At 40.4% G+C, this 21,649-nt stretch overlaps 1 protein-coding gene across 2 annotated transcripts in view; it reads left to right on the top strand.

Moving 5' to 3' along the window:
- EPHA3 (EPH receptor A3) overlaps positions 1–21,227 on the top strand; it is a 171,328-nt gene extending 150,101 nt beyond the window's left edge. For both annotated transcript variants that reach the window (XM_074531577.1, XM_074531571.1), the window contains exons 14-17: positions 6,124–6,273; positions 8,230–8,423; positions 19,306–19,461; positions 20,843–21,227. In XM_074531577.1, the coding sequence (XP_074387678.1) occupies positions 6,124–6,273; positions 8,230–8,423; positions 19,306–19,461; positions 20,843–20,948 (606 nt within the window). In that variant the 3' untranslated portion in view covers positions 20,949–21,227. The remainder of the gene's footprint in view (positions 1–6,123; positions 6,274–8,229; positions 8,424–19,305; positions 19,462–20,842) is intronic.
- The last annotated feature ends 422 nt before the right edge of the window (positions 21,228–21,649 follow it).

Here is a 21,649-nt window from a genome sequence, read left to right as displayed (position 1 = left end):
ACACAGGAAAAAAATATCCTACCTACCCATTGAATGTTTTTGTGCTTTCTAGCATTATAAAACATATTTCTGAATGGGGCATACTGCAATCGCTGTTCTTCAAGGGCGTGTCATTATACCTGCTCTTGTACCCCTAACTGAGTAAAACAAAAAAATGCATATCTGAATATCACCCTGAATTACACTTTCATTTTTTTGTGGAAGCCTTCAGCTTTATGTATATATGAGTATTACACTTGGATATCTGATTGCTTATTTTAATGCTATTTAAAGTGGACTTTGTAGGCTTTACAAAAAGTGACATTAACATCCAGTATCTTAGTCAAGTGCAATTTGCATTGCTCACAGTGATCACCTCATCTTCACTGTACAAACCAGATTACAATGTATCAGCATAACCTTAATGTGGGTTTTCTGAGGTTTCTTTCATTCCTGAACACTGACAGGAGCAATCAATAATTTTAGTAGTTTACATGCTGCCTTCTTCATGATTGAAATAAAATAACATGAGAAATGAGTAAAGAAATGACAGATTTCTTACACATTATATACTCATACATTAATAGATACATTTATCATACCTTCATAACTTAGCAGGCATAAAGACTCTATTCTTTACTTGACCTTTCAGTGTTTTCTTTGCCCTCTGATAAACTTTGCCATGGAGTTAGAAATATGCAATATATAGCACTTTAGAAAACTGTCAGCAGAGATCTGGCATGGTTAATACAGAGAGACATTAGCAGGAGAAAGCAGTGTTCATTCTCAGTAGTGTTACAGCACAAATAAATATTATAAATATATTATTATTAATAATAATAGTAATTATTATTATAAATAAATAGGTGTGTTTTTGCTGTGTCAGATACTTGTTTGCTCTCTTAAATCAAGCTGAAAATGAAGCATTGGATGAAGCTGTCACATCAGTGACGTGCCTGTGTGTGGCGTGGACAAATCAGGGCGCACAAGCTGTCAGTGTTTTCAGCCAGTGTTCTGTGTGATATTCCTCTTCCTCTTCCCCTGCCACCTATTTTCTGTGTCTACCTGCTTATTTGCAATTAGATAGTGAAATCAGATGGAAAGAAACTATTTTGTGAAGTGTAATCATCTGTGTTCTGTAAACTCCATCTGGCATTTATGGTGTGTGTGCAAACTGCTGCAGGAAGATGCTCAGATAATTAAAACCTTCAAATACAACTTAGGACAAATCTAATTTATTTTTTCAAGAGTTGTTGCTGTGGATATACCTGTGCCACATGTTGGCTCTGAGAGAAGAACAAGGCTATTTGATATTCATCTTTTTTGCTCACATTTCCCTTTGAAGTGAGTCTTATGTTGATGTCAGGGGAGTGTTTCCAGGTGGGATGTTTGATCCCCAGCTGAAAAAAATGGGGATCACAGATGTGAAACAGAGCTTTACTCCACTGGCAGAGAGATGAACAGTTTGTGTTCCTGCTGCTTGGATATTTCACAAAACACAGGACCATTTCCTAGGCTTAGCAAATTTTGCCAATACTAATTATAGGACAAAAATAGTGCCACTTTTTAAAAATGATAGCATCATCTCAAACTATTTCATGCCTAATAATGGCATTGTCCCAAACTATTTAATGCCTTTAAAACTAAAGGATGACAACAAGATATTTAAAAAAGCAACAAAAAAAATCTGAATTATGTCTCAAATTTCAAACATTACAGAGTGTGTATTATATTGATGTCCCTCTGTCCTCCAGTTCTTCCTACTCCCAGTTGTCCATTTAGTATCAGTGATGCTAGGAAATTTATAAAGTTAGCTGCAAAGATGGATGCTTTATCTATTTAGGCTCCTTATCTACCCTTATTTTCCACCTGTAAATGTCAAAGCCTGAGAATGATTTCACTGCTTTAATTCATAATTGCAAGTCAGGATTGATCTACCCCCAAGAAGCCCAGCCAGGCTTTCAATACTCAGCACTGCCTGGGTGAAATTTTATGTTGTGCTGTTCTCAGAAGCCATGTCTGAAGCTTTGCATTAAGGCTATGAACATGTATTCTTTTATACATCAATAATTTATGTGTTCCTTTATATATCAATGCACAATCTGTGATATTCATGCTATTGTACCGGAAGCCTGAAGGACAATGCAAAGATCACAAGTGCACATGTGAATTACAGGGAATCAGGAGTTGTAAGGAACTTTGCTAACTGAGAGGGTCGTTTTTTTACCTCCTGAATTATTGTCACTGCCTTGATACCACAAAAGGCCTTTGGCAGCCTGGGGTGTGCCTGCTTACAGAAGCAGAAGCCAGCATGTGAACCAGGCTGACTGTTTGGATTTTTTAATTTTTTTCACAGAGTCTTTGTGCCTGAGGGGATGTGCTGTAATTATCTACATTCTCCATGTCTATTCACTTTTAATTGAAACACTGAGATTGTATTAAAATTGTCATTTCAAATGGATCTGGTTTATCCTTATTATTTTTCAGATGTCTGTATGACAAGTGGGTGGACTAATCACACACTATGAAGTGGAAGGGAATTTAAGCAATCACAGTTGCAGAGGGACTGTAATTATGTCTCTCAAAGACAATATTTGGGTAATCTGTAGATGAACTTTGACTATTTAAGCACATAGATACATCACCAGTATTCATGGCATTTTAATGTAAATGCAGCCCGTGCTGGACAGAAATCAGTTGTGTTTTCCCTATATATGCAAAATCACAGTGATACAGTCTGAATGTATTGAAGGGTGTGGTAAAAAGGAACCAAAATCCCAAAAATTCTCTTCCTCCAAAGCACAGAGGAGAGGAACAGTGCTCTGTCATCACTGACTACTCAAGGAGGAGATGATTTCAATATAAAACATGCATTAGTAAGGGACTGACAAGCAGAATCAGATAATGTCAGGCGTGTAAAAAGGTATAACTGGCTCATCTCACTCACATGAGTCTCTCTTGTTCTGTGCCATTAAGATATCTCCTGGCCTCTCCTAAGTCCTGGTATAATGAATGAATGTCAGGCTTTTACTTTCAGCTCTTTCTGCAAACTCCTTCTAGTAATTCAGTTAGAATCCATTTTTCTTGATTCACTCCTCCCCAGGCCTGTGGCTTAGGTGCCTGTGGCTGTCACCCTGTAACAGATTATAAATCAGAATATTGGAATGGGTTCTGAAGCCCTGGAAACAGCTGCCTTGTGCTGGAGTGCCAGACGTGCTCGAAATAAATTGAGGACTTCATTGACTTTAGATTAATTACGTTGGAGAGACAGATACTGCAGGAATAGCAGCTCCATCTACAGAAGATAAAACTTTTGGTTACTGCTGGCTCTCTGATTTCCAACCCTGAGAGAGGTTCTCTGACCCAGAGTGCCTGGGATTTTGAGCTGAAGTAACAAACTCCTACAATTTCTAACACCAAAACTGTCTTTCTACTCAAATTTAGGGAGCTGAGCTTGATGATGAGCATGTCCTTAAAGGCAGACCATGATAAAAATATATAAAAACTGTACTTATCTTCAGAAAATAATCAGTAAATATATTGCTGTTCTTGTTCTTAAATTATTCCAAAAAAAGAGTCAGCAAAATCTCTTTTTAAAAATAATTATGACATTTATATGACAAATTGGGGAGCAGAAGAGCAAAATTACACTTTTAGACTCTGTTCACTGGCAGTTGATTTCTTTTTTTAACTACATTTTAATTAATATTTTTGAGTTATTTATGGCAATGCTGTGTGGATCTGCAGGTTTGTATAGGATTACAGCTGAGACTTAGCAAAGAGAATTTGAAAGTCACTGACTCACATTCATTGCAAGAAGGATCTGGGCTAGGTGCACCTTCTTTTTTCAGTAAAGCAAAGCCAGAAATAGTTTCATTGAGTTTTTAATCTTTCTGCAATAAAGCAGTCCCAAAATGTGAGGAGACTAATTAATGCTGCCTTTTCTTTTCTTTTTTTTTTTGTAAAAGTGTTTCTCCAATTTCATAGATAGCTTCTGTCCAATATGAAATTCCTGCCCCTGACTATTGGGAGATGTCCGATCTTCTTCATGGTGGTGGGGTCTTTGTTGATGTAAATTTAGGATGTGGCTTTCCCCCAGGATTCATATTCTTTATTGAAAACCAGGGCTCACTTCTAGCATAGAAAACAGAGAGATTGATTTCTTTATCAGCCTCACATCTAAAACTGTAAGTGGATTTCTTGTGAAAACACGAGGCTACAGGAGAGCTTTCCTTGTTTCCTGGCTGGGCCTTGGGCTCTCTGAGGGCCCCTGGACACTTGTAAAGGGAGCTTATTAATTGAGTATGAGAAAAAACAAGTCATTTTTATGTTCTTGGTACTGTTCTGGAGCAGCACTGGGAATTGTGAATAAAGTTATAAAGCATAGAAAATACCATGTATTTTTTGTGACTAAAGACCATCATCCAATAGATTAATTTTCCAAGAGAGAGAGATCAGGCTCTTCATCTGGCTTCAGTGATAAAACAGTGGTTTCAAACACTCCAGTTTATCTTCTGTGTCCTGTTTTTGCTGTGTAAATTTGGTGATCACCTGATTTTAAGGGTTGTGTGGGAAATGAAGATTTCTCTTTTGGTAGGGAGCTCTACTAAACAGAATGGGACCCACAAAAACCATTTGCCAAGACAATCCCCTCCCTGACTTTTGCCAAGCCTCTAAGGCCTATCCAGTGACATTTTGGGGGCCTAAATCGTAGTCTGAGTCAGGACTGCCTGTGTTGTTTATACTTAATTTAATTTATGCAATATTAGCCATGAAAATGAAGATGCTTCAGTGTAGTTAGACTGTATTTAGGTTTCTCATTAACACTAATGCTTGCATTTCTATTGTTAATCAAGCCAGTGATTCTAAAGCTGATGATTGTACAGCTACCCTCAGTGCAGGTACAGTTCATGAGAGTGTAGGCAAAGCAGTAAAATAATTAAATCTCTTTTTTTCTTGCTGGTTACTCAGTGGAAGTCAGAGCACTCTCTCCCCCAGAGGTGGTTGTGAGGAGAGGTGTGTGACTGGAATATAATGGAGGTGTCAGAAGCACTGCAAAGAGCTGGTCTGGTGTGAAATCTTCAGAATATATTCTGTACACGTTATGCATAACTAGAAATAACTTTAAACTCTCACAGTTTTCTGTACAAACACATTCACTCCAGAATTGCCTTCAGGAACAGGTTCTGCACTGCTATCTTTCAGAAGATATTATTTTCTCAAAAGACTCAGTCAAAGCTGGCATCACCAGGAATTGTCTCTTTCCTCTAATTCTCACATTTTAGAAACTCAGCCTGAGATTCCTTATGTGCATTTTATTAACTTGACCTACAGCACCAAGTGGTGGCCATGACCAGAGAGAGATGTTCCCCAACCTACCATGTTAATTGTACTGGTAGCTTCAATTCTCTTCAAGCTTGGCATTTAATGGTGGCTTGCTTCTCTTATGACTGTAAAAAATGTCCAAAGCCACTCTCCCAGATGACATTTTTTCACTCTTCCCACTGCACAAGTGACTCCATCTGAATCTGACTTTCTGTCTTAGCTGGAGGCTTGGCTTTAGTGAAGTGAAGCAACATCATGGCCCCTTATTTTCTTGAATGTCCCAGAAAACCTGGTGAAGCCATGCAGGGAATTCACTTCAATGCCTTTAAATTAGCCAAATCCAGCTCTCCTGGGCTGTGCAAAAGAACCTGGGTTATAAGCAAGGACCTTGGAGTGGTTTTTTCACCTTTAATGATGTATGTGGCAGTTTCCAACATTTCATAACTGAAAATCAACCAGACTTGGTTTACCATTTACTTTTATCTGTGTGAATTATGCTACATACTCATACATATGTATATATATATGAAATATATATATATGTGTGTCTATAAAGTATGTATGCTGTAATGTACTATAAATCTATATTGTAGATAAATCTATGGTAAATCTAGATATCAGTAGATTTTGCACTGAAATGTATTTTACTCTCTCTTTTGCTCTTATAACAAATGGCAGCAGCGTTTTCCAGCTTGCACTAGTTTTTCTTACACCAATATCACGATTACTGAGAATCTCAGAGATAAAATAATCAACCACATGAAATCATATTTGTGGCAGGACAGTCAAATGGACTCTCTGGTTTTGTTTTGCTCCTAGGGGGGCAAGATTCCCATCCGATGGACGTCTCCAGAAGCCATCGCCTATCGGAAGTTCACCTCAGCCAGCGACGCCTGGAGCTATGGGATTGTCCTCTGGGAGGTGATGTCTTATGGGGAGAGACCCTACTGGGAGATGTCCAACCAGGATGTGAGTAAATTGTTGGCTTTTTGTGTTCTCAGATAAGGGATCAAGCTGTGAAAGGAGGCCAAGAGCAGGTGGCTCTGAGTTTTTGATGGTGACATGCAGTAAGGTGTGGAGATGAAAACCGCCGGATCTCCCTGGTCAAGTAAAAGTTCATTAGAATTTAAAAAAACCACCATCTTTATAGCAGAGTGTTTTGGACCTCTGAAGGAGCAGAGTAGAGAATTTTGTCCCATTGGTGGTTTTCTGTAAGATGATGCAAATCATTCCGCTGCAATGAGGTCATTGCCTTTTACATTCCTTGGCTTGTTGTTAGAAAACCCTCCTAAATTTCTGTTGATCCCCTTTTGGTTCCACTCGTATAATATCCTATAGAAGTTTTCTGCAAATGTCAAATGCACAGAATAAATTGCTCTTGGCACTTGTGAAAAAGAGAAGCAAAGCATTTCTGCTAAGAGTTTAATGGAACCAAAATGCTTCTGGAAGTAATCAATGGATAAAATAGAGAAGGAGAGTGATCTGATTAGACTTCCAATACAGGTTTCTTTGTAACATTAGTAAACTGTCCAAGCCTGCAATCCAAATGATTAATGGAGCTCTCCCAGTATTTTTTAAAGAAACATAACATTTCCCCAAAGAAGATTTTTTATGATGTCTATTTTGAGTTCTTTTTCTGTTGTTTTATTAATTTTAGATTTATTCCACAGGAGTTTCTTATGGACAAAATTTTATGGAGTGCAGTCACTCACACAAGCAGATTTTCCAAGGAGATGATATATATTGTTACTAGTTCTATATTAAAATAAATAAGTCAGTTACATAGTTGTAGTCAAACATTTTTCTGTACTACTTTATGTTAAACAAGGAAAAAGAGAAGAAAACTTGCTTTTAAATGGGTACCCTTGCAACCCAAGTCTCTGCAGAAAATTATGCATTTCTTTTAATTGGTAATGATTGTTTTTGTGGAGATTAATGTATCCTGTTGTGCAGGCTGATGTATTAGTGGAATATCTTTAGTAATATCCCATTGAAATCTAAAATGGAAGGATTAACCTATTTATGTACCTCTCCTTCATGGCTGCTTAAAGCATTAACTGTTCTCTTGTCCTTGTTCTGATTTAGAATAGTTCCTTCTGCTTTTCAATTAATTGATACAGATGAAAAGGAAAGATTAACAGAATATGGCTTTATCATTTTCTACATTGAATTTTCTACATTGGGTTTTTTTGTTTATAGGGCAATAGATGCTGTAGGCCTGATCAAGAAGTGTTGGATTCTAGTGAAAAGGCTGGATTAAAAATCTTCTGGACAACATAAATTCTAAAGTAATCTTAGTTTTGCATGTGTCCTTCTGGAAAAAATACAGAAAATCTAGACAAATTTTATTAGCCTAGGCAAATTATAAGGAATTGGGCTTGCACTGCCTAGTAGAAAATGTATAGCTGAGGTAAGTTTTAAAAACATTTTGTGGCCCTGTGACATCATCCACAAGACCTTTTGTCTGTTGGTTGAGGATGGCAGTGAGGGGCATGTTGATTTTTCAGCAGGGTAGGCTGTTTTTCTCGTTGGTGTTTTGAGTTCTGCATCCACTGGAGGATGTGGAAAGGTTGTTTTTCTAAGTGTAATCAGAGGAGAGATATCCAGGACCTTTTGAAGTTTTGTATACTTAAGCAAGCTCTTACTAACTGTGGCTTTTGTTTGTGGATTTATTTCAAGTGAGTGTGAGTTTCTGAGATCCTTTCCACACACTCACCTTCTTCAAAGTCACACACTGTATCTTAACTCCCCCTTCTGCATGCCTAATCGACTGCCTGGTTTACTTTGCAGATAAAGGAGAGACAATTAGTGAATAAACACGTTTGTTTAAACACACAGTGTCCACGTTAACGTTCTCACAGCTGATAAAAACCCAAGTTGCTGTAAAGTGCCTTTAAGTTTGCACAAACTTTTCTCCTTGTGCAGGTGATTAAGGCTGTGGATGAAGGGTACCGCTTGCCACCTCCCATGGACTGCCCAGCTGCCTTGTATCAGCTGATGCTGGACTGCTGGCAGAAGGACAGAAACAACAGACCCAAGTTTGAGCAGATTGTCAGCATCCTGGATAAGCTGATCCGTAATCCCAGCAGTCTGAAAATAATCACCAACGCGGCGGCAAGGTGACATACTAGATCTTGCATTGCTCATGAACCTCTTTGATTCCTTCATCTCCTGTAATTAGAATTTGTTTGCACTCTTTACCACCTTCTCTCTTGAGAGAAGGATATAATATTATTATTATTATTATTATTATTATTATTATTATCATTACTGTGGTTATTTTATTATTTATTTGCTAGTATTCATCCAACTTGTGAAAGATTTTTGTGCTAAGGATATAAAACCTACTGTAAGACTGAGCAGAGGTTTTTTGAGAAAAACACAGCTGGCAGATTTGGCCATTGTGGTATTTTCCTTTTCCTTCTGCCCTTTGGTGGTGTTGTAAGTGCTTAGTGTTTCACAGGTTATAGACAGCCATGTTCCTAAGTATCTTTCTGAATTGGGTCCAAATACACTTAGGCTCTTCTCTGACAAGTCATGTTAACTTTAATCATCTGAGTAATCTCTTTTTTTTGTTTTTCAGTAGTGCTCACAGACCTAAAAATGCACTTATACTCCCTCTTAGATCAATGTGTGAACTAGGAATTAATTTTCAACTTGTGCAATGTTCCTAATTGCATTTAAAACATTCATTTTTAATCCTGGGTTTTCAACACACTCTGGAACATCATCACTATGATGAGATAAGAATTATCTCATTGAGAGAGAGCAGCTGAAGAGTGTGTTGACACCTAAGGGCATAATGAAGACGTGGTGAAAGAAGAGCTTTAGTTAAGTAGTGTTAAAGAGACTCGGTTTGTACAATGCACTAAAATGTCATACTCTTACTGAAGGAGTGGTAAAGTATTTTTAGCATGAATGGTAGTGCCAAATCCTCTGTCAGCAGGCAGAGTCAGAGAGAAAAGTACTCTGCTCCTCTGCTGCTTCAGAGCCGGGCCCTGGAGGGTGTTCTGAGTGCCCCTGGACAAGAGACCAGAGCCTGACAAGAGGCAGGTTTCAAAAGGGAGCACAGAAAACCTTGCTGTCAGACCTCTCCTTGTGGTGCAGCACACTTCCCACCAGGGCAATTGGATGGGAAGGCTGAGGGAAAAGGAGCAAAGGCAGAGGGAAGAGCTGCATTGATCCTGCAGCCTGCTGTGCGACTGCCATGGACCTCTCCTCCTCCTCCTTCCTGGCCCGGGCTTTGTGCTGCATCCTCAGCCACACACTGGCCACTCTAATTACCTCCTGCTGCCATGCCAGAGGGCAGAAAAAGAAGGAAAAACTGGGAGGAGAAAGGCAGGCATACTAATGGGCTCTGCTTTTAAATTTAAATATTGAGAGAAGATGGCTCGCACAAAATTATGTTTGAATAATTTTGCTTGGTGAGTGTTTAACGTGTAGGAAACCAACATGCTTGCAGAAGCAATTATTTCTAGGAGGTAACAGAAAAAAACAACAACACATTTTTGGGGAAAACTCCAAACTGTTTAAACAGCATTTTCTCAGTCAAGTACATTTCTTCCAAAGACCTTGCACCACTATGTGGCAAATCATTGGTGCAAAGAATGATTTTATAGGGATGTGCTGCAGCAATCTGATGACTAGGGGAGTTGGAAATCATAACTATCTTGTTTAGCTTTGGAGATCTGATTGCAGAAACTAGGGCTGAACGTTTTTCATTCCAAACAGAATTAAAATGTTTGTTGTCTTGTTTGTGGTCCGTCCAGTTGCAGATTTGAACTGCAACAGGGATAAAAACAGTGTGGAGCCATAATTTCCAGTTACCTGTTCATAGCCAGTAGAAGCTGATATCCTCTAGAGGGGACCAAATTCAGGCTGAGCACTGTTCCAACCTGCTGGATTCTGTGCAGGAGCTCCACAGGAGGATATTTATTGTTCCCTTTTGTCTCTCCTGTTCCATTCGGTGCTTTGGGGCACAGTGGGTGGCAGAGGCTGCACATCCCTAGCACAGTGCCATGCTCTCAGCTCGAGGGGAGGCAAGGAGGGGAGGAAGGAGGCTGCCTGCATGGTAGGGAACCTCTCACAGCTGCTTTAGGAGAGCTCTCAGTGAAATGCTCCTCCTGCTGCTGCTTGGCTTTGATACTGAGTGCATTTCTGAGGAGGGCAGCATCAAAGGTGATTTTATTCCTACTTTCCTTCCCAGTTACCCCTCCAGTGCCACATCCCTGCACATTGCTAGGCAGTGCAGTGTCTCTCCCTCACTGCCTGGTGACACACAGGGCACTGTGGGGTCCCAGCATGGGAGTTCCCTCTGTGGAGGAGCTTCTTGCAGCTCAGGGAATGATCTGTGATCTCTCCATCTCCTCTGTTGGTGTCTGCAGGCCAGCCCAACCTATCCTTAAACACAGCCTATCCTTAAACACAGCCCAGCCTATCCTTAAACACCAGTGAGGGGTGCTGGGCAGCCCTGTGCCATGAAATCAGTGTCAAAGCAGACTAATCTCAACCTTAGATAGGAGTGAAAATCTGCAGCCAGCTGCGCAGCCCTGTGGTGTCCTGCACTGGTGGCAGGTGACAGCCCCTGGTGCTGGTGGCCAGGGACTGAGCCTGGAGGTTCAGCAGCGCTTTTTGACAGCCTGACAGAGAAAAATGAGACAGAAAAATGAGAAGTGAGGCTTAAAATGGGCTGGGGCGTTGCCATAGCCTTGTGTGCAGGAATGTGTAAGTGATACTGGAGGGCTGTGGGTCAGGGCAGCTCAAGGGGAAGGGGACACAGTGGGATCCCAGAGAGGGACAGACATCAGAGCAGGGGGAAGCACTCAGGGACTCAGCCCCGAGGCTCTGGGGAGTGCCCTGGCTGCTCTCAGTTGTTATTTGAGGCCGCAGCACTCCCACACTGCCTCTCCTCCTACCCATAATAAGCAATTAATCTAAGTTATAGAGGTCCCAGCTCTCTTCTGGCTGTGTCTGTGGTGCTACTGGAGGAATGCTAAAGCTTCATGCCCACCATATGCTTGTAGGTGTTCAGAATATCCTCGGTCAGGGGAAAAATGTTTAACCTGACGACGTCTGGTGCAGATGCAAAACCTGTCTCTTCTTACAGATTTGAGGGCTGATGTTTGTTTAAATCAGTCACAGCACCGTTGTATCTGTTTAAAAAACGTATTTCTGGAGGTGCATAGGATATCCCTGTCCTCTGGGTGCTGGTTGCTGTTAAGTGACCTCCACTGGAGGATGTGCTTGGCTGAACATCTGATTCCAGGCCACAGCCCAGGCACGTTCTGCACTAATACCTCACAGAAGAGGAGTCAAAGCCTTCAATTCCCTCCTCCCTTTAAAATTTTCTATCCCTTCAGGCCACTCCATGGTATCTAATAATTTCTTGATTCCCAAGGGGATGTTTTTATCCTTATTGATCATGGCTTTGCAGACCGTTCTACGTGCCTTTGAACCTCACACTGACAAAAGGTTTTTGTAGCCTCAGCCCAGCAAACGTTTCATAATACCTTTCCTGGTGTTGTGTTTCATCTCAGGTTCATGTACAAATTCCATTTCTATTCCTTGTAAAGTACAGAGTATGGCTGATTTCTTTCTTACCTGTCTAAATTCACTTTTTAATCAGGTGGCCACCCCGAGCTCTTGCTAATAAGACCTGCACTGGTTCTGGACACGTGGGGTTTTTGTGTCCCTTAGGCTGCCTGGAGTTAACCAGCTCTGTATGGGGCTGTAGGAACAGAACTCAGTGCAACCCATGTGGTTTTCTAAAGCACAATCTCATGATATTTTTATTTGATTTATGTCTTGCTGTTCTTTCCTGTTTTCTGAACACGATGTTCATTTTTCTAACAGAGTCCTTTGGTTGTTTGGATATCTTTAGGGTGGGAGTGAGTTCATCGTTCTTCCAGTTTTGATCAATTTCATTATTTTTCCTCTTGAGCTTATTGTTTTTTCAGCCCACTGTGTATTGCTTCACATTTGTGAGCATTTCATACAGATACAAAGCAGATGGAAACTTTTCTCAGCTTGGGCTGGGGAGTCAGAATCACTTCACCCACCTGCAAGCGAATTGGTGAGGCTGAAATGGCTCTTTAGCTGTTGTTTCATTTGTGTGGGGAAAAAATTGTAACTTGAGTCATGCAACTGGAAGTACTTTGTGTACACTGCAAATATGAAATGGACTCTTGAAATTTTTTTTGATCCATTTAACTTTTTTCACTGATTTATATTTGTCATTTTTTTAGATTTATGGGTTTTTTCCTTCTTAAATTTATGATTCTCCATTTATATGTATACATATACACATGAATATATATGTATTTTTACAATGTATATTACCATTTTATGCATATGAATCTTAATCTTACATGGCCATTTGAAAAAATGTATTTAAAGCATAGTGTGTAATATAATGTATTTAAAGCCTTTACGTGTCCCAAATCTGTCATAGTACAGTGTGATCTTGAGGTATAAGGGTTGTGACACAGGATTCAGGCAGCTCAAACGTTGGGGCAGCTTTCCCATATCTGCTTTGTGTGTTCACATCTGTGATGTAGGGGGGACTGAAGTCATTTAGTCTTCATGAACCTATGGAACAGAGTTCCTCATTTGAAAGAAAATTGAAATTTGCTTTTAATTCCTTTAGAAATTCTGGATTTCTGCCAGACCTCTGATTGATTGCAAAGCTGACACGGAATCTGCACCAAAAAAATCCCAACCTGCTTCTGTGTTTGCTTTTGGTAGTGTGAAAGTCAGAGTCAGGTATTGCTGTTGTTGTTTTTCTTTACTGCAAGCACATATTTAGGAGAAGAGGAAATAAGTGTATTGCAAGGAAGGGGGAGAAGAATACCTGAAAATTCAGGATATTTCAGAAAAATCATAGCTGAAATTATTTTCATATAGCCCAGAAAATTTAGTGGGTCAGGGTCAGTTGTTCTTCCAAGTATGAATATTTAGTTCCTCCTAAATTCATTTTCATGGTAGCAAGTTGTTTGCCACCCTGCCTTGATTTGCTTAAATTTGATGTGTAGTTTGAAACACTGGCTGGATAATTTCTTTGAACAGTCTTTGGAAGAGCTGTTATTTTTCTGAGTAATTGTTTGCAAGGGTTCACTGCTAAACACCTTCAGCTTTGCTGTCTCTCATTGTGCTGCTCTCACTGCTGACATTCTCAGACATCCAGGGGCAGCACTTACAATTTAAAATTTGCATTTTAAACTTTGCTCCTCACAAAGTCTATTTCCACTTAAAATCTGATAATTTGGTGGAAACACTGCATTCTAGCTTGTTAGGATTTTTATGAAAATCAAACTCAAAAGGAGCAGTGAATAGGGCAAATAAAAAATTCAGACTTGCTCCTTTTTGTAGTATAATTCAAGCCCTGTTTTTACAAAAATATTTGCAATGAAATTACTGTTTAGATTGGCTGAACACTTTGTTGAGAAGTCCCTTTTTTTTGCCATTCAGGTCAGAAGGCTTCAGATGCTTGACATATAGTGCTGACCTGCTGTAATATTGTTTGTTTGCTTCTCCCTGTTAGGAACTTCCAGGATGGAAGAGAGGAGGAGATTTCAGTTTTCCTTGGATGTTGTCAGGGTCTTAACAACGGGGTTTGAGTTTGGCCAAATGCTCTGTAGGGCAAAATTCTGTGAGGACTTTAAGCTTCATTTAAAATCCAGCAACAATCTAATCTGTGTCCTTAACCCAGACTGTTCGCTCTAAAAGAATTCAAGTAATGTAAACTTAAAACTCCAGCTCTCTCTCCGAAACCTGCTAAACATAAAATTGTGAATATATGGAAGGACGGGGAAAAAAAGAAACTTAACTACAAATCACAAAATGGAATAAGTCCAACTCCTCGGTGTCTAAGCACAGTTTGGATTGAGGGGTTAGACTGAGGAGGATTTTAGGGACTTGAGCTTTTCAGACAGCAAACCCCTGTTTCCACCTGATTTTCCTAGGGGTCATTATTACTCACTCGGCCATTGTCCCTTAAAAGTGAGGGGTTGGAAGTGAGCAGGGCTGGCTGTTAACAGGGACAGTAAAACATCTATTTGCACTTTCACACCTCTAATTTGGTGAAATTGGGACAAGAATTTACTGGGTTGGGATTGGGTGCTCTGTAATTTAAATGGAAATGCAGCTGGACCAGCGGGTGGCCTGGTGGGGAGGGGAGGTTTTGCTGTTTATTGGGATTTCTGAGGAGTTTTTGGAGCCCTCGTTAGTGGTGGTGGCAATTCCACACTGGGAATGCTAGAAAGAGGTGACAGAAGTAGAAATTCACAGTGGTGCCTAAGCTTTTTATTTATTTCTCATATATTTGTAGCTTGGTAGATTGCTAATGCATGGCTGTAGTACTTTTCCTGCCCTTTCTCCCTAGATTTTGGAGCACATCCCTGAAATATTGTTTAGATTAATAAATATTCTTTATTCCAAATAGAGACCTAAAATAAGAAGTGGGGAAAGTCCAAGGGGCTGACCCAGGGTGGGTTACTGGGACAGCTGAATCTCCTGTTGGATGTAGCTGTTAAATACTTAACCTTAAATTAATTAACCTTATAAAACCACAGAAAATTGATTCTGGGTGTGCCCATCACCACTGGGACACCTGGAAGCTTCCAGATAAAGATCTGCTTTTTACTTTACTATTCTAACACTGATGCCTTTTGATTATAGGCAACAGCAGAGCAGCTAAAAGTGAGATATAAAGGAAAGCTCTCCACAGCAAATGGTAGATTTTAAGCATTTTGAGAGCTTTATAAAGCTGTTTTCTCTGCCTGTTCTCAGGAGCTTACAGACTGTCCTAACAATAATGAGTGGTTGGCATTGAGGGTCTGTCAGCCAGCCACACATCCCAGGAAATGGCCATGTGCCTGTATTTCCTTAAAAGCACAGCTTAGGCTGGGTTATGAGGGGGGAAAAAACCAAAATTCAGCAACATGCTGGGGGCTTTTTTTGCCTTTAGTGGTTTGCTGTTGGGAAGGAGTAAATGAAGGAGCATGAATACACTCAGGCATGTGATTCATTATCCCACCAAGATGCTGAAAAATAAGAGCACATGGAAAATCACGTTCTGAGGGGCAGCTGAAGGAGTAGGGAAGACTGAAGGATTCACCTTTGGGGCAGTTAATTTTTTATTTGGTTATTATCCCAGTGGAAGCTGTGGTAAGTTAGGTTGTTTTGGGTTATTTTGTATTTGGTTGTTTGGGTTTTTTTTGGGTTTGGTTTGGTTGTTTTGCCAACAATGGAGCTAGAAAACCAAAAACATTGACATTTAGAGAGGTGTACCATTTTTGCAGCCTCAACAGCATTGTTTTTTCCCTTTGGTTATTTGATTTTTCCAGCTCTCCTTTCACTCCAAGGAACAGCCCACAACATGATTATTTGGAGAGTATGAAAACAACCCAGGAAGGCCCTTGGGAAAAGCCCATGTGCCCCCTTTAAGAGGTGAATTGTAATTTAGGGACTAAATTACCAATTCTGCTCAAAGCATGTTAAAAATGGGCATGAAGAGATGGAACTCCAATGATTTTTATCTTTAAGGTCCAGGGATAATCAAGTAAACAGAATAACTCTACTTCTCCTTGGCATGTCATTTATTTACTAGTTTCCTGTTGATACACATGTATGCATATGACTCTGATTGCTACAGAAGATAAAACTGGAATTTGCTTTCTGTGCCACCTCTTGGTTTTGGGGTTATTTTTCTCTTGAAATAAAATTCTTGTTAGACCCCAACTCTGTGCTTCAGCTCACCATAATCATAAAGCCCATAGGATCTGAGTTCCAACCAGGCTCATTGGGAGCAATTTCACTATACTAAATCAGCTTTTAATTACCTCAAATTTGCCACAGGAAATTACTTTATGTTTTTGGGGACTTTTTAAAAATCCTTTCCTCTTTAAAAGAAATTGACTGTGGAAAGGAAAGTCCAGATTTAAAAAAACTGAAGGTTGGTTGTGCTGTTTGGAGGAAAGGATGGAAAGAGAGAGGCTCCTACAGTACAAAGTCTGGCATTGTGTGTGCACAGCTCCTCTGTCTATTTGCAGAAGAAGTGGCAGGACATTTTCATTTTCTTTGTCTCAATTCCTGGATTTTACAAGTTAGTTTGTCTCTTTTTCTCCACAGACAGCAGCCTAACAGAGGTGAGATTTTCCTGCTGTATTGGGAAGGGTTCTGATGATGTTTTCTGTGTTTTTTCTTGCTAGTGCAGCAAAATTTTCCCTGTGTTGTTTCAAAAAGCTGTGCTAATGACAATACACCATAGTGCAGATGGCTCAAAGGTTAATTCCAACTGTTAAAGTAATGGACACATCCAGAGAAAGCCTCCAGCCATGGGATGTTTTATAACTGGAATCTCACTGTTCAATTTGTCTCTCCAAACTGAGTCTTGCTGTTTGTTGGGGGTTTTTTTTGGGCACCACATGTCAGTAAATACAACTTCGTAGGTGTAGTAGATACAACAAAAGTCAGGGTGAACAGGATAGAAAATCTTGCCATGACTGTCAAAAGATGTTATGAGAGGGTGTATCATAGTTAGTGAGAGCAACAAGGTAAAAAGAGTTAAAGAAAGGAAAAAGAAAATAAAAAAGGAGGGGAGAGAAGAAAAGATGGAGAGAAATGTTCTATTTCACTTCCCCTGAGCAAACAAGTAATTTCCATGATTTCTTTTTAATGACTCTCTCCTGAAGCTGGTAGGTACTGATTTATGAAAAGCTGTAAAGGATCAGGTGGAGCCCTGCAGGACGTCGTTTACAGCTGCACGGACTGCAGCCCGTCTAATTTGTCTGCTAAAGCGTGAGCTCATGGCACACATCACCCAGACCATAAATTCCCTGGTCAGCCCTTCTGTCTAGGGGCTGGGGCAGGGGGAAAAACCTGCCAGGGTGTGCAGATGCTCTGCAAGCCCAGCTTTCCCCTGGTGCACACGAGGAGACAGCGCAGGCTCTTCGCAGCGAGGCGAATTCCTGCTCGTTGATAAACAGTCCAGATGTCCTCTCTGAGGAGGAAAGTAACTAATTTCTGTTTGGAATCCTGCAAGAAGAAAAATGATACTTTACAGTGCTGGTTACTCTGAGGTCACTCGCATTAAAATTAGGTCATATTTTTTGTCATGATGATACTTTGATCCAAGTAATAAACATGAAGGCTCTTTTGGGCCACTCTAATTCCTAATCCTAGAGACCTGTTCTATTTCAACTTGTTTATACTTTTTTTTTTCATTAGTGATTCTTGAGTCAGACCTTGTTTTATTAGACTTAAGTTAAAAAGGTGTACTAAGCTGGGGAAAAAAAAAATCTGTGCTTTATCACTAAGAACACTTCATAAATACTCTTAATTAATATCTTGGGATTCCAGCCACTGTACCCAGAAAACTATAAATAAAAAACCATTGGCTCTTCACATGACAAACAGTAGTCAGTGAAGTTCAGGCCTTACAGCTACTGATTAATACTATCTTGGGCCTGATTATCAAACTGAGCCTTTAAAGCTGGGTGTTATGTAGGTGTCTAAGATTTGGTTTCACCATGGCACCAGCACATGAAGTGAGCTGCTGTTCTGGGGACAGAGCAAGTTTCTGTGTCTTCTGTTGCTTTTCTTTCCATGGGTGGCTGTTCCCAGCCTGTGAAGTCCAGAGTTGGTGTCAGTGGGCACAGTCTTGGCTGGGCTGTGGAGGGAAGGGAGCCAGGCAAAACCTGTCCCCATCAGGGACACCTCAGCTCCTCTGGGACCTGGTGAAAACTGACTGTGTGTGTTTGGGGTTAAGATTTTCCAGCATCCAAGTAGCTCTTTAATTATGTCCTGCATTCCCAGAAGGGGAAAAAAATAGTGTATTACCTTTCTGAGCCTGAAAAAATCAGCTGATTGATAACAGAGTAAAAAGAGCTGTTTAAGATGTGGCCAATACTAAAAATCATTGTTCTTTTCTTCAAAAATGAAAGGTAAAAGTCTTGATGTAACTAATGTTACTTATGTAACTGATGTGGTGTCCTCTGATTCCAGGGCAAGTCAGGTGTACTGCAAAGATGTGATGTAGTGCTGCTGATTTTGGTGAAATTTAAGACATACTGGAATTGAGAAGGATTTGGAATTTCTAGGGTTCCTATGAGGTTAAAATCATTATGTTTAAATATGTGGTTCTCTTGGTGCCTTTAAAATCTCCTCCTATCTATGTTGGTTCCATTGATGAACAGAGATGACTTGGGTTTGGAGAGAAGAGAGTGTTTTACAGCCCAGATCAGTTCTCCAGTTCCGGCAGCTGTCACCTACCTGTTATACTGTGCAATCACTGCCTTTAAATTATGCTGTCAGTGCAGCCACCTCTCATTTTCACTGCTTTCAGGGACAAAAGTCACTTCAAATGGGTTCAGCAGCAGTAGTCAGACTCCTGTGCAGGTTGCTAGAGAGAAAAAGAATCCTGGGGCAGAAAATAGACTGTGAAGTTGCAGAGATAACTGCTTTGAACATTCTCTAGTTCAGTCTCAGGCACAGCACAGCCAAGCACATGCTTGGCTTTAAGCCTGAAATAAAACAAGAAAAATAAGGTACTTTGCATGTTGTTGAAGCTTCTAATGTAGTAGGATTTTTCAGTGGGCCACAATATTCTGAACATTTGATATGACCAAATTCTACCAACGCACTCAGCTTGGAGCCGGGAGTGTGCATTGTCTGTGTGATGTTTGGGACTAGGTGAATCACATAAATATAACCTAATTTAGTCTTTGTTAACATTAAACTGGGCGGTAGCAATGCACTTTGTGAATGCTGCAGTGATTTAAACACAGGCATGGGAAGCTGGTGCTGTTCAGCAGGATGATTGCACTGCATTTGTCAGAGCTGCCAGCACCAGTCCCATGGTGGCCTCAGCAGCTGAGAACTCCCACAGGTAAACAGCAAAGCCACATCCAGCCTGGATGCTCCTGCCACTGCTGAGTTAGACACAAAACAAAGCTGTGTTTCTCCCTGTCCCCTAAATTCCATTGCATTATTCTTTCACTTCAGGCCATCAAATCTCCTCCTGGACCAAAGCAGCGTTGACATCTCAGCCTTCCGCACCGCGGGCGATTGGCTCAACGGATTCCGGACAGGGCAGTGCAAGGACATCTTCACTGGGGTGGAGTACAGCTCCTGTGACACCATAGCCAAGATTTCCACAGAGTAAGTTGCAGTCTGATGTGGGTTTTCATCACAGCTACAAGTTCAAACATAAGCACAAAGGTAGCACTTTTATATGGCGTTCCCAATTCTTAGCTAAAATTTTCTTGCATTTAAAGAGACAAATGGGAGTTATTTATTGTAGTTGAAATGGCCATGAAGGAAATCTGTGTCTGGTGACTGTGTGAAGGCCGTGGTCACAGCTTTTTGTCACTAAATACAAGGAAATTCCCAATTTCTTCCAATAGAGTAGCACCATGCATCATCTGGTACACTAGCATCACTTCCTTTCACTGAAGTTTCTCTGTTGATTCTTTAAATTCTAAATTTACATGACACTTTCTCCATAGCTGGCACATTACCAATCTTTCCCTTTATTGCCCATCCCATATTACACCAAACCAGGTGAAGGGGCAAATTCTTTGTAGCTGTTTTCCTCCTCCATGCTAATAATTACTCAGGAGCTGGGCTCCCTTCTGCTACGCTTGGAAGTGAGCAAATGGCAAGTTTATTACATTCTAAATGCAATCCATCTTTGTTCTAATGACAAGTAGGAGTAGGGTAATGTTCTTTCTGCACCTGAAAAGGTATCAAGTACAGTTAAAACTTTAATGCCAAAAGAAATCTTAATTCCCAGTTTGGCTGGCTGGATGCACAATAAGTTATGGAGAAGTATGCAGCAGCTGTGCTGCCAACAATTAAACACATCAATGCCATTAATTAGTGTATTACTGCATCTATTAAAAGGGTGCTAATTGCTTTTTGTAACAATTACCCTTTGGGGACAGTGTGGAAATCCTCTAGGAATGCCCAATTTCCTGTGGGCCCCTGGTTAATTAGCCCTGCACAGGTGTTCAAGCACCTCTGTGTTGCACAAGGAACAATGAGGCCGAGATCCTGGACAGACAGGAGGGGAGAACCAGGGGAGGGAAGCTTGGCCATGGATTCCTTCACCTCAGTGCTGATAGCAGAGCTCAGAGGACCTTTGACAAGCCAGTGATGTGTCAGCAGTGCCCAGGAAAAGCCATCAGATTGGTGAGGGATGGAGGTGTTAGAGAGGCTGAGCTGATCCAGCAGTGACCCCCTTGCCCCAAAACCCCAAACCTCGGTGCTTGCATCACTGGAGAACGATTTCATTGCCTTTTCTTCCATGTTTTCTTCCACAACAAGGCTAAATGAGCTTTGACTAATTTTTTGCAGGCTCCTCATGTTTTCAGGCAGTTGCTCTATGGTTTTTTGCAGCAGGGCTTGTGTTTCAGCATTATCCCTGTACCTGGAGGCTCCTGAAGTGCAGCAGTGTGAGATGGGCAGGTTCATTGCTGTTTGCTGGGAGCAGAGCTGTGAAATTCAGTGTCCTCACTCACACACCTCCTCTTTTTTCCAGTGACATGAAGAAAGTTGGTGTTACCGTGGTGGGCCCTCAAAAGAAGATTGTCAGCAGTATCAAAGCTCTAGAAACTCATACAAAGAACAGCCCTGTTCCTGTGTAAGGTACCAAAATGATGTTGCTCAGGAGAGGAAAACAAAAAAGGAGCAAAGTTGCATCGCAGGTGAAAAGTGATGGCTGACAAATGGCAGAATTTAAAGGAGATCTTGGCAACAGCTTGGGAAACGCAATGTTGAAATTTCAAACCCACAAGACACTCAAATACTGAGTATAAATGCCTTAAAAATAGAAGCAAACTTGTTTTCTATCTGTTAATCCTAAAGGGTGGGTGCTCTTGACTGACTGTTAATGCAGATAGTAAATATCAAAAGAAAAAAAAAAACATGTGAAAAATCCTTCCAAGTAAAAACCAGTGTTACTAAAACTTAGAGCCATTTGAATATTAAGTGACTGAATAACAGAAAAAAACCATGGACATAAAAGCTGTGTATTTGATCTATACAGCAAACAAGAAGAAAGAAAGACTTGCAGTATTTTTATACAGAAGAGATCTGTAACAGGTATTTTATTTCTTTAAAAGCAAGGAAAATAGAGGACTATACCTCACAACCTGTCTGGCCATATTTACTATAATGTCATTGTAACATGCTATTTCAGCTTCAGGAAGGAACACAGAAATAAAGTTTGTAGTGACTTTGAGTTAGTTGACAAAAGATTTTCACCATTATGTTAGCTTCCCTAACTGTGTTCATTTAAATAGAAACAAGTCTTAATTTTTAAAAGGCTTATTTATTTTCTTGGTTT

This window comes from Zonotrichia albicollis, chromosome 2 (genome assembly GCF_047830755.1).
Source record: "Zonotrichia albicollis isolate bZonAlb1 chromosome 2, bZonAlb1.hap1, whole genome shotgun sequence".
In the NCBI taxonomy this organism is placed as follows: Eukaryota; Metazoa; Chordata; class Aves; order Passeriformes; family Passerellidae; genus Zonotrichia; species Zonotrichia albicollis.
This window is presented reverse-complemented; position numbering and strand designations above follow the sequence as displayed.